We start from the raw sequence: 12,288 nt of genomic DNA on the forward strand, positions 1-12,288 counted from the left end.
AAGTGTTGCATGAGTAATTGTCACTAAATACGTCAAGTTTCAAGAAAAAAAATGGAAAAAAAATCTAAATTGAGTCCTACACTGAAAAAAATCGTTTAAAAAAAATCAAAGTCGATTTAAAATGATTTCGATGAAAATTTGTCTCAATATAGGTAATTATGTTCCCTACCAACCGTCCATACGCCACAAGATGGGGACTATTAAAGAAAAAAAGGTTTTCTAACAACAACTATTTCTCAGCCGGGGCCCGTGGCGTAGTGGCTACACGTTTGATTCATAAGCATATGGTCATGGGTTCGTTCATACTTATTGGAAATTTTACAAGGAATCCGAATATCAATATCAATATCAATATGGCCGACCCAACTTTTTATTATTGCAAATAGTAGCTCTATCTTTCCTCTTTTCAACAACAATCGGCACCTTAAACATTTTTGAAGACAAGGTGTAAATAGTGGGCCGGTCTCAGCGAGAGTTACCCATATGCAATAATATTGGAGGGTTTACGGTCCAATTTACAAGTAGTGGAAAATCTGACTTTCGGTCAAAACGTTGTAACGTCACGGTAGAATGCGTCTAATATGACCGGTGGTCCTCTCCTCAGATTCATAAGGATATAACCTACTAATTAAATTCACATAGGTATCCTAATCTCATTTGACATACAGATTGCCCGGGATAGGTGAAAGTTTCCAGCGTTTTTGCTGAGCCCCCAATCTATTTTCAGATCCATAATGATGCCAATCGCGGATAGGGGTCAAGTTTGTATCATATTGTGTTATGATGTTATAATATTTTTCTATAACTCATTATGTTATAAACTACACGCAAAACAAGAAAAGCTACCAAAAATTGAGATATGCCTTTTCTACCAATTTATGTATTAAAAACGTACAGAAAATGTGATAAATCATAATCCATTCGTTGTATTAAGATGCGCTACACGGTTCCATAGCTTCCATACCACTACACACAAACACCTCCATTCAAACCCGAGAAGTTGAACCGGGTAACGTCTAAAAATAACTTTCGCTTCGCTGCTGAGCTTCGCGTCCTATTGTCTACATGGAATTTTCCACTTGTAAACAGCAACCTGCTGGGTGCGGGCTTTTCAGTGCACAATGGGTCTAGAGTAGTATTTACGAAGACAAAAATGTTTCTGCCAAGTTCTGTCATTTCTTTTTTTTTTTTTTCATTATTGTGAAATGATTACGGTCAATCAAGTGTGGCTTATCCAAAAATCTGCTGATTAATTATTCTCTATATAATATCAGAATGTTTTACAAAGTTATAGCAAATTTTCAAAAATAAAACATTCGATTGATTTGTCTTTATTAAAGAGACTTTCAGCCCTTGGATAAAACATTCGAATCATTAGAACTTTTCGAAAAGTTTTCAATAAATTGCAACTTTTTTGCCTTTAGTCATATTTTAGTCGAGTCCAACGATACATGAAGACCAATACATTAGTCACAAACTTTCAAAATTTAATTTAATTCGGTTCGCTTAGTCCTAAGGTACAGTAATTTGATAAACGGAAGTCAAAAACTAGATATAGATAGAAGGGCTCTAATTTCGTGTAAAGTTGAATAATCAATCAAGCCCAAATTTGCACCAATTAAATCAAACTCGTTGAGGAGCAAGTAATCAAAATTTGAATAGTTTTGGTGGACTTTATAAAAGGATACAACTTGCTAAAAATGTTTTAGGCAATTTTTAAAACTTAGCATGCTTTTGTATATACCACTAGGCGGTGCTAGAGGTCAAGCAAATTTTAAATTTAATATATCTCAGAATTCTGGTCACTTACAAAGTTGGTGTCTTTGACAATGTTGTTTGGTAGGTCAAGGGCTTACAGTTAATGGAGCACTTGTTTCGAAATTTTGTCACAAGGAAGCGCAAATTACACATTTGCAAAATTATGGAAATGAATGTTTTTTTCGTAAAGCAATCAAAAAGCTGTAATTTAGTTTTCTTTGAACATATTTAAGTCAAGTCAAAGGTTTTTCAAAGAGCTATATATTAGTCATAAATGTGCAAAATATAATTTCATTCGGTTCACTTAATCCAGACATATAGCAGTTTAACGAAGAACACCCAAATATGAAACATTTTACTAGAGTCGCTCCAACTTCATGTAAAACTATCCACCTCCTCTCTCCTCTTCTTGGCGTAACGTCCTCACTGGGACAAAGCCTGCTTCTCAGCTTAGTGTTCTATGAGCACTTCCACAGTTATTAACTGAGAGCTTCCTCTGCCAATGACCATTTTGCATGTGTATATCTTGTGGCAGGCACGAAGATACTCTATGCCCAAGGAAGTCAAGGAAATTTCCTTTACGAAAAGATCCTGGACCGACCGGGAATCGAACCCGTCACCCTCAGCATGGTCATGCTGAATACCCGTGCGTTTACCGCCTCGGCTATATGGGCCTACTATCCAACTATCCAATCGAGCTCAAATTTGTACCATTTATAGCTAATTAGTTGTGCAACTAGCAGATAAAATTTGAGAATATTCCCTACACATTATAGAAAGTTACAGGTTGCTGAATATATTCGAGATAATAAGTAAAAGATACATGCTTCTACTAATTTGCAACTAGCGCCGTCTACTGGCAGAATCCTGAACCAATCAGCTAATCAACTGAAACGCCTTAATAAACCAAACAACATTGCCGAAGAAACCAACTTTCTAAGTAATCAGAGTTCTGAGATATATGGAATATAATAATTAATTTATCGTCAGCGCTACCTAGTGGTGGAATTTTGAATCAAACGGCCCATCACCAGTAAAACCTTGGCTGGCCTAACAACTTTGCCAAGTATACCGAATATTCAAGTAATCATGGTGCTAAGATGTACGGTATGGAAATTTCGCCAGTGCTACGTCTTGCTGTCTGTGATATCTGTCATACCAGAAACAAACAGACGTAACACTGATGAAATGTTTATACCAAATATCTCATCATCCTGATTACTTAGAGAGTTGGTGTCTTCGGCAATATTATTTGGCTGGTCAAGAACTAACAAATGATGGGCCGTTTGATTCAAAATTCCACCACTAGGCGGCGCTAGTGAGCAAACAAATATTATATTCCATATATCTCAGGACTCAGATCACTTAGAAAGTTGATGTCTTCGGCGATGTTGTTAGGTTGGTTACGGCCGCTCAGTTGATCAGCTGATTGGTTCAAGGTTCTGTCAGTAGGCGGCGCTAGTTACGAATTAATTGAAGCATGCAACTTTTATTTATTATTTCAAATATATTCAGCAAGCTGTAACTTTTTCAATAATGCACCAAATATTCTCAAATTTTTCCTGCCAGTTGCACAACTAGTAAGCTATAAACGGTACAAATTTGGGCTCGATTGGATAACTTTACATAAAATTGGAACAACTCTAATAAAGTAGTTCATATTTAAGTGTTCTTCGTTTAATTGCTATATCTCTGGATCAAGTGAACCGAATGAAATGCGACATTGCACAATTATGACTAATACATAGCTCTTTGAAAAACCTTTGACTTGACTTAGACACGTTCAAAGAAAACAAATTTACAGCTTGTTGATTACTTCACGAAAAAATATCAATCATTTGAATGATTTTGCAAATGTGTAACTAGCGCCACCTAGTTGACCATTAACTGTAAGCCCTTGACTCACTTAACAACGTTGTCGAAGACACCAACTTTCTAAGTGGTGAGAGTCCTGAGATATATGAAATTTAAAATTTGCCGTTTATTATTGGTGGAATTTCTAATTAAACGATCCATCACCATCCATCATGGCATCGCAAATAAAATTATTAGAAAGCAGATTTTTGAATCAGTTTAACCAGACGAACCACCCTAACATAACAATAATAGGGAATAGGGTCAACAATTGAAAATAAACTTTCTAAAACACAATATGTGTCTAAAAACTTAATGCTGAAGCTTAAACAGTTTTGTCTTCGCAAATACGGCTCTGGACCCATTGTGCAGTGTGGCGGCTGTATCAATTCCATCACCAAGCCACGTTTGTGTTGATGATGATGGCTTTCAGCCTCTTGTCTATTCATGTGCAGTTATAGCCGTGCTGGTTAGAGCGCAGGATACCGTGTATCACCATGATAGTATCTCGGTTCGATTCCCGCCGCCGCCCGTATTTCTTTTTAAACATGTATTGGTATTTGATGCCGCCGCTGCTGCCATGATCAGTCTAAAAATAGATCAAATAATGAGAAACCAGTGCGACAGAGCACACGCACACATGCGAAATTTTCCTTTTCCAGATTCTAGGAAGCCAATACAATTTTTGGTATACTGCCACCTACCAATTTTTGTATTTGCAAGGCCCTAATACAATATTTGTATATGTTTCATACCCAATTGTATTAGAATCTGCCAATCTCAGGTTGCGTGTAGATGCAGGATGATGTTAAAATAACTAAAATTGTTAGAAAAAGTACACTGGTCTAATCAATATTATAACCTATTTTGTTACAATTATATCATAATAATAACAAAATGTGATATGAATTTTCACCTCAGGATTACTGGTTTCCATTAAATTTTGATACAATTTTGTAACATTTTTTTCCAAATGTCCAAGACTCAAAACTAAATGATAACACAATGAGTTATCAAACAACATTTATAACACAATGTGATATAATTTAGTTATAGTATTTTGACAACACCAACGATGTTGAATATGATTATAACACAATGAGTTATAAATATCAAGGTCTGTTAGGATTATGTTATATTTTTGCTACAATTTTCTTGTCGAGATGGCACGAGAAGATTGATCGTCACTCCCAAAATCGAATCTCGAATTTTGGTGAGTATTCTCCACGAACCGATTCATGGGGTTGGATGATTCAATCTACACTACTAGGTAGTGCATTCCACTTCAATTGCAAGAAGGCTGATAAAAAAAAATAAACGCTGTCGTAATACTATTTGAGAACAGGAAACATTTCGTTTTTCAGAACTGCTCATAAAACGAACCGTTATCTTTCAATAAGGCTTAGGACGTGGCATCATCTGATAAGGCCAAACATTTCGCTTTCGATGACGCTAGGCTTGCTGTGATAACATGTGGATTGTTGATTATGATTATACCGGCTATGCAATGAACCTCCATTGAGGTAGAATCGATTCCGGTAGATTACCTCCATTAAGGTAACATTACCTCAATGGAATTTAGTTGTATTCAGAACAGTTGGGGGACTTGAGATGAGGCTTACGAAGAAATTATGGGAAAGGAAAAAAGGATGAGTTAATTGATGTTTAAGTTTAAGGAAGGAGGGACGCTGACTATGCATGGGTATTGGTGTGGGTATATATCTATATGAAATTCATGTGAGGCAAAAAAACTCACGAACGGATTGTCCGATCACGGACACTGGACGGAGGAATGGCCGGCTCTTCCCACTGAAGAGGGCTCACAGGAACAAATGCTGCAGACGATAGCTCGACGACGGAATAACTCTTAAGTGTTAGCCTTGTAAAAGGCTGATTGTTTCGGCTGTCCAAGAAGTAGGCTTGAGGGATTCGATTTCAACGATGTTTATTATTCAACTGCTTTACAAAGACTGATTGCTCTTCGAGCAAATGCGATCACTTATATATCCCACCCGCGCGCGAGATGAGCATGACTCTCGTTATCTATAGTCTGTTGCTCAACTAACAAAATTGGGAAATGTCTGTCTGTATGTGTGTGTATATGTGGGTGCGAATGTACGCTCAAATATAATCTTGAAATTTCGTTATAAGCAATATATCATTCTGATGTTCAAATCAAATTTTGCTGTTTAATAGGTGGATTATTCTTCCTTTTCCAAATATCGCAATATTGATAACAATGCACACCTCTGTTACAAATAAGTCATCGCTATGTGGTTTCAGTTACGCCTTTCCTCGATAACGTGAACATAGCACATATTCTTGATCTCCGTATACTATCAGTAAGTGTGGATTAGCAGTAGAATTTTCACGTTTAATGTAAAGTAATGTGCCTTTTTCCATACAGCATCAACTTCCGATCAACAATGTGTACCACAAATGCACTCACCCCTTTGCACACCATCGCTATACAATCCAGCAAAGTAAAGGTCATAACGTGGACAGTGAATTTTGACCGTAAGTCGATTCAGGAATGCGTTGAATCTGTAGAATCGGAACAGTTTCGCTTCTCGGGTATTATGTGGAAAATGTGTTTGGACATCGCGACACCAACGAAATACACCGGAATTAAGTGCTACCTGAAGGTGACGGACTGCAGCTATCCAGCGGATGTTGGACATATCATTTTAGCTTTGGATTCCTCTGGAGACATAGTGTGTTCCTGGGGTAAGCGTCCCAAGAAAGATGCCGAATCAGGAAAAAGTGTGTCCAGTGCTGATGATATTGTCAAAACATTTGAGTTGCCCAGTAGGGTAATTTCCGATGGTTTCTTAACGTTGTGTTGTCAATTGATACCAGATGAGGTATACTTTGAAAAGCAATTGAAAATGCTAGAACAAGAACAATCGACTGACGTTGTCATCTCATTTGGAAAGAAACATTTGAAAGCACACAATTTCATGTTGGCCGCCCACAGTCATACCTTCAATGATATGTTGAATACGGAGAAGCAGGAAAGCCAACTCAAATTGACAGATTTCGATTATGAAGTCGTCAAAGAAATGCTTACCTTCATCTATACTAAACGATTGCCGAATTTGGAAAAGCTCGCGGTGGGTTTGCTGAGGATTGACGATAAGTACAACATAAAAGGGCTGAGGGAGCGATGCGAAGAATCGTTCTGTGAAAGTATTTCAACCAACAATGCGATCAGGTTGCAAGCCCTTGCCGAGCATCACAATCTTAGCCAACTGAAAGACAGAGTCAGAGTTTTCATCGAATGCAATTTAAAGGCCGTTCAAGAGTCCGTTGACTGGAAGACTTTGATGCAGAAGTGTTATTCGGACTTGATAATAAGAAATTGTGTGCAAAATTTCGACCGTACCGAAAAAGAAGGCCAACCGGCAAGTAAAAAGCCTAAACTTCCAAAGGATAGAAATACAACCTTGACATTCAAATCGAATATGGGGAAATTCTATTGAAAATATAAATTTATGTACGTGAGCCAATTTATTTGAAAGGATCAGCATGTACCTTAAATTCAAATCAATATATTTTTAATCATTTTTATTTTTGATAATATATTTGAAGATTACCATTAAGAAAAGCTCAAAGCGAGATTCATTGTATACAACCATACAATCAATAAAATCAATGCATCGCTTATGTAAAAAGAAAATCGAGTTAAGTTGCTTTTAATTCCACTATGAATTTGCATCCTTTGACAGAGCCTCATTTTGCACCCAATCTCAAAACTTCAAAAATCTGATTCTCAGCCGTTTCTCAACGGAAGTTAAGGAAATTTTGACAGTTGATCACAAAATCCTTCTATTTTATGTAACCAGTATCATGGTTCCGGATTTTTCCGTTGTTCCGGATTTATGGCCGGGGGTACTGGGGTATTCTCCTTATCAGATAGAGGTGCAACCTATAATTTGCCTTCGAAAACTAGCTTGCGGCATATCAAACTTCATGATTTTGCATAACAAGAGTATTGGACCATGTCTCTAGAGATTTCAGATAAAATGGTCACTTCTCCGGATGTTCCGGACTCAGGTACCCCCAGGGAAGTGGCCACTTACTGACCGGTTCTGAAACCTAGCTTGCGACATATCAAACTTCATGACTTTGCAAAACAAGAGTATTGGACCATGTTTCCAGAAATTTCGGATATATTGGCCACTTCTCCGGATGTTCCGGACCCAGGTGCCCCCAGGGAATTGGCCACTTTCTGACTGGATCTGAAACCTAGCTTGCGACATATCAAACTTCATGATTTTGCAAAACAAGAGTATTGGACCATGTTTCTAGAGGTTTCGGATACAATGGCCATTTCTCCGGATGTTCCGGACCCATGTGTCCTCAGGGAAAAGGCCACTTTCTGCTCGGTTCTGAAGCCTAGCATGCGACATATCAAACTTTAAGATTTTGCAAAACAAGAGTATTGGATCATGTTTCCAGGAATTTCGGGTACAGTGACCACTTCTCCGGATGTTCCGGACACCTGGTGCCCCTAGGGATGTGGCCACTTTCTGACCATTTCTGAAACCTAGTTTGCGACATATCAAACTTCATGATTTTGCAAATCAAGAGTATTGGGCCATGTTTTGCAAAATCATGAAGTTTGATATCTCGCAAGCTAGGTTTCAGAACCGGTCAGTAAGTGGCCACATCCCTAGGGGCACCAGGTTTCCGGAACATCCGGAGAAGTGGTCACTGTATCCAAAATTTCTGGGAACATGGTCCAATACTCTTTTTTTGAAAAATCATAAAATTTGGTATGTCGCAAGCTAGGTTTCAGAACCGGTCAGAAAGTAGCCACTTCACTGGGGGCACCAGGTTTCTGGAACATCCGGAGAAGTGGTCACTGTATCCGAAATTTCTGGAAACACTGTCCAATACTCTTTTTTTTTGCAAAATCATGAAGTTTGATATGTCGCATGCTAGGTTTCAGAACCGGTCAAAAAGCAGCCACTTCCCTGGGGGTATGTACCAGGTTTCCGGAACATCCGGAGAAGTGGCCAGTTTATCCGAAATTTCTGAAAACATGATATAATACTCTTGTTTTGCAAAATCATAAAGTTTGATATGTCGCAAGCTGGGTTTCAGAACCGGTCAGTAAGTGGCCACTTCCCTGGAGGTACCTGAGTCCGGAACATCCGGAGAAGTGGCCAGTGTATCCGAAATCTCTAGAAACATGGTCCAATACTCTTGTTTTGTAAAATCATGAAGTTTGATATGCCGCAAGCTAGTTTTCGAAGGCAAATTATAAGTGGCACCTCTATCCGATAAGGAGGTTACCCCAGTACCCCCGGCCATAAATCCGGAACAACGGAAAAAACCGGAACCATGATACTGGTTACATAAACTAGAAGGATTTTGTGATCAACTGTCAAAATTTCCTTAACTTCCGTTGAGAAATGGCTGAGAATCAGATTTTTGAAGTCTTGAAATTGGGTGCAAAATGAGGCTCAGGCACATAGGTGTTAACTTTTTCAGTTTCGATTTTTCATCTATGTCGCCCAAGAAACACTTGTAGAGCATTGGAAGACGCGTCGTTTCGTGCGCTGAGATGGTCATTATCTCTCTTGGTTCAATAGTTACAGGAGTTTTTCTTGAAAAATCGTAATTTTCTGAGTGCTGGAAAAACTCACGAATCTCATTCTGAGGAGTCAAAACTGTTCAAATCACAACTAGCCATGGTTATGAATACAAAACCGTCCGTTACGATAGTCTAATTTGTTGAATTTTATTAGAAACCATGTGCTGCAACAGTAGTTTGCAACAGTAGGTCGCTATGTCGCTGTTCTAACGCGATTTCTTAGACAGATGAAGCTTGGGAAAAAGGTTTCGGGATGATTTGTGACAAATTGGGTAGGCCTACGCTGAATGAATCGGGGATGAGACGTTTGTAGAATTGATGGATTGATGACGAGGATTTTAGCTGGGAGAATCGGACAGGCATTTGGACCATTTGAGAAATGAAATTTGAGTGGGGGACGTGTGCTCCGAAATAGTCGGGCATCGGCTTGTGCCTTTTCAAGTAATTGTTTTTTTTTCTAATTATAAATAGTTCTTATTCCGCTAGTACGCGTCCGGAACACTAAAATGGCCATAACTCCGGAACTCCAGGACCAGACCGAACGATTTTCTCAGAAATTCAATCTACAATGTGTATGACATTTGGGCACAATAAAGTAGACGTTCGATAACTTCAACATGTTTACGTTTCATTTACCGCATGAACTTCGATGATTACAACAACTGACGGACGTCATAGAACTGTCAGTTGCTGCAGAATGCACATATAAAGTCGATTTGACCCCACGATGGCAGTGTTCATCGTTAAAATACACTAGCCCACAAAGCGACACGAGCGCCAAACGGTCAAAAAACGACGAGCACTGGAAACAAATATGACAACACAACAATGGAAGTGGTGGGACGCTAGCGCCGCGCAACGGGAGCATAACCACATACTATGATATGACCGTTACAAAGTTTTACACAAGACAGAAAGCGAAGATAGACGACTGTTCTCTGTGATTTCAGTTTGACGGAAAACGGTGCGATAACTGCAAAATTGTTGCACGTAGCGGACTTGCAGTTAAAAAGCATTGCTGTTAAAGCGTTTGCACCAAGCAAACGTCTACTGTATTAGAGCGTTGTTCAGCTGAATATCAACGTTTATTGAATGAAATTGTTAAAATCCTAAAATTACTGAACAAGTGCTAGAGATTAAGGTCCAGGTAAGCATTTAGATTCAGCCATTATTATGAATTTATTTATTTTTTTCAGTTTGGAGATTTATTTTATGTTTTTTTTTTTTGCAAAAATATTTGCACTTACCGATTAGAGACCTAAGGTAAAATTGTTTCAATTACAGACGAGGCCAAATATTCACTGCTAATCTCTTTCGTTTATTTCGATAGGGCTATCTCAAGAGGTTGATAAAGCCTGTTATCATATCATTTAACGTCACGACGTGTAGAAAATTAACCCTTATGTGGCCGTCAGGGTACCCGGATTTCAAATTTAGATATTTCAATGATTATCGAGAGTAGGAAGTTGAAATTCTGCTAGATCCCAGAACTTGTGAATATATGTCTATAAATGGGGTTGACCGAATTTTCAGGTGAGGAGGGGCAGGGGGAGCGGCTTTTGATTTTTTTATTACGTGGAATGCCGGCAGGGTACCCAGGTACCAGTGTTGGTAAAATCACACTCAAAGCAGACTCATGAACCGCTCCTGCGTGAGCAAAGTTGCGTGCGATTCTGAATCATTTTCTCACGCGCGAGATTTTCGTGCAAAATTTCGCTCTCACGAGTCAAGCGCCGAAATCTCATTCGCTTGTAAAACGATTCCAAATCAAATTGAACGGCATTCAATGTTATTGTACGCTAGATTTACTTCTGTTCTATCATATAATCCTAAAAACTGTGATGTAAATAATAAGAACACCAAGGAATAAAGCAATGAGTGAAATCGCGAGTCAACTCATGCATGATTTTTTCAGCGGTGAGTTTGGCGAGTCAAGAATCGCGCGTGAAACAACTCAACCAGTCGAGCACTTGACACTGAAGAAGTCTGTAAGTCACAGACGAAATAGGCCTATCTGTCCGAAGATAAGCACAGTAGTAGAATTAAAAGGAATTTGCTCGTCCTTTCTAGTTTTTCTTTAAAAGAGTTATTCATTTTTTATTTTCTTTTGCAAAAGTAAAGTATTAGTGAAGTGTTTTTAAATTAAACTAGAGTCTGAAGTAACAAGTTCTACTAAAAGCTCTAAAGTAATAGTAAAGGAAACTCAGCCATGAGATTTGAGAATTTGAGTTCTTACCAACACTGCCGGGTACCCACGAAACTGAAATGATCATAATATATATTATCTCCGTCAGTTTTCTATCGATTTAAAAAAAAATGGCTCATTTAACTCAGAAACTCATTATCGAGAAAATATTTAGTTGCTCCGATCTGATCACCGTGGTTTTCGGAAAATCTGGATTTTCGGCAGCATATTCTTATACCATATTGAAGCCCACATTGTTGAGCCTGGCATGCCCACGGGAAGCCTGATCCGAAACCGCAGCTTCAAAGTCAATGCGATTTATAATCCCAGGCTGGTCAGATACTATATGCTGAGGCAATTACCGATATTGCTACTAACCTAATTAACCAAATTAATTCAGTATGGTGCTGAATAACATTTGGATAATGGTGTTGTGCGCCAACTGAATTGTTTGTTGTTAAATCGTTTTACAACTGTTAACCAGCTTAAGTCAAAATGATTGAAAATGAATAAAATGCAAAGTTTTTCAATTTCCACGAGAGACTATTGTTGGCACTTATGCGGTGAACAACTATTGTGAAATAATAACTAAACATTAATTTACTTAAATTAGGATGCGAACTCGAGACCCGTCGATTGCCAGCTGCATGCCTTCCTATCTGCGCCATCCTAGAGATGATGAATTGAAGCATAAAACATAAACTTCCCGTGGTTTAATAATGGTTACACTTTGACTCCTATTCAGCAGTGGTGAATTAGCACAGAACATTATGGTTCACAACTGAACATGAGCATGAGCATGAGCATGAGCATAGATGACCGCACAAATCGTAGTTGCTACTCCGTGATTGACCGGAGCAATCGAAATAGCACAAAGAACATATGAACG

General features: G+C 38.5%; 2 protein-coding genes across 7 annotated transcripts in view; one reads left to right on the plus strand and one right to left on the minus strand.

The window, feature by feature from the left end:
- Nucleotides 1–12,288, minus strand: part of LOC109420237 (probable chitinase 10) — a 254,076-nt gene that overhangs the window by 77,708 nt on the left and 164,080 nt on the right. Inside the window, exon 1 of one of the 6 annotated variants that reach the window (XM_062853766.1) lies at nucleotides 5,369–5,583. The exons of the other annotated variants lie outside the window; for them this stretch is intronic. The gene's annotated coding sequence lies outside the window, so the exon portion shown is untranslated. Of the gene's footprint in view, nucleotides 1–5,368; nucleotides 5,584–12,288 lie in introns of those variants that run through there. 6 annotated transcript variants of the gene reach the window in all.
- LOC109397344 (uncharacterized) lies at nucleotides 5,821–7,295 on the plus strand. The gene is made up of 2 exons (XM_029872231.2): nucleotides 5,821–5,954; nucleotides 6,020–7,295. The coding sequence occupies exon 2, from the start codon at nucleotides 6,039–6,041 to the stop codon at nucleotides 7,092–7,094; it is 1,056 nt and encodes a 351-aa protein (XP_029728091.2). The 5' UTR covers nucleotides 5,821–5,954; nucleotides 6,020–6,038; the 3' UTR covers nucleotides 7,095–7,295.

Source organism: Aedes albopictus, chromosome 2, assembly GCF_035046485.1.
Source record: "Aedes albopictus strain Foshan chromosome 2, AalbF5, whole genome shotgun sequence".
Classification (NCBI taxonomy): domain Eukaryota; kingdom Metazoa; phylum Arthropoda; class Insecta; order Diptera; family Culicidae; genus Aedes; species Aedes albopictus.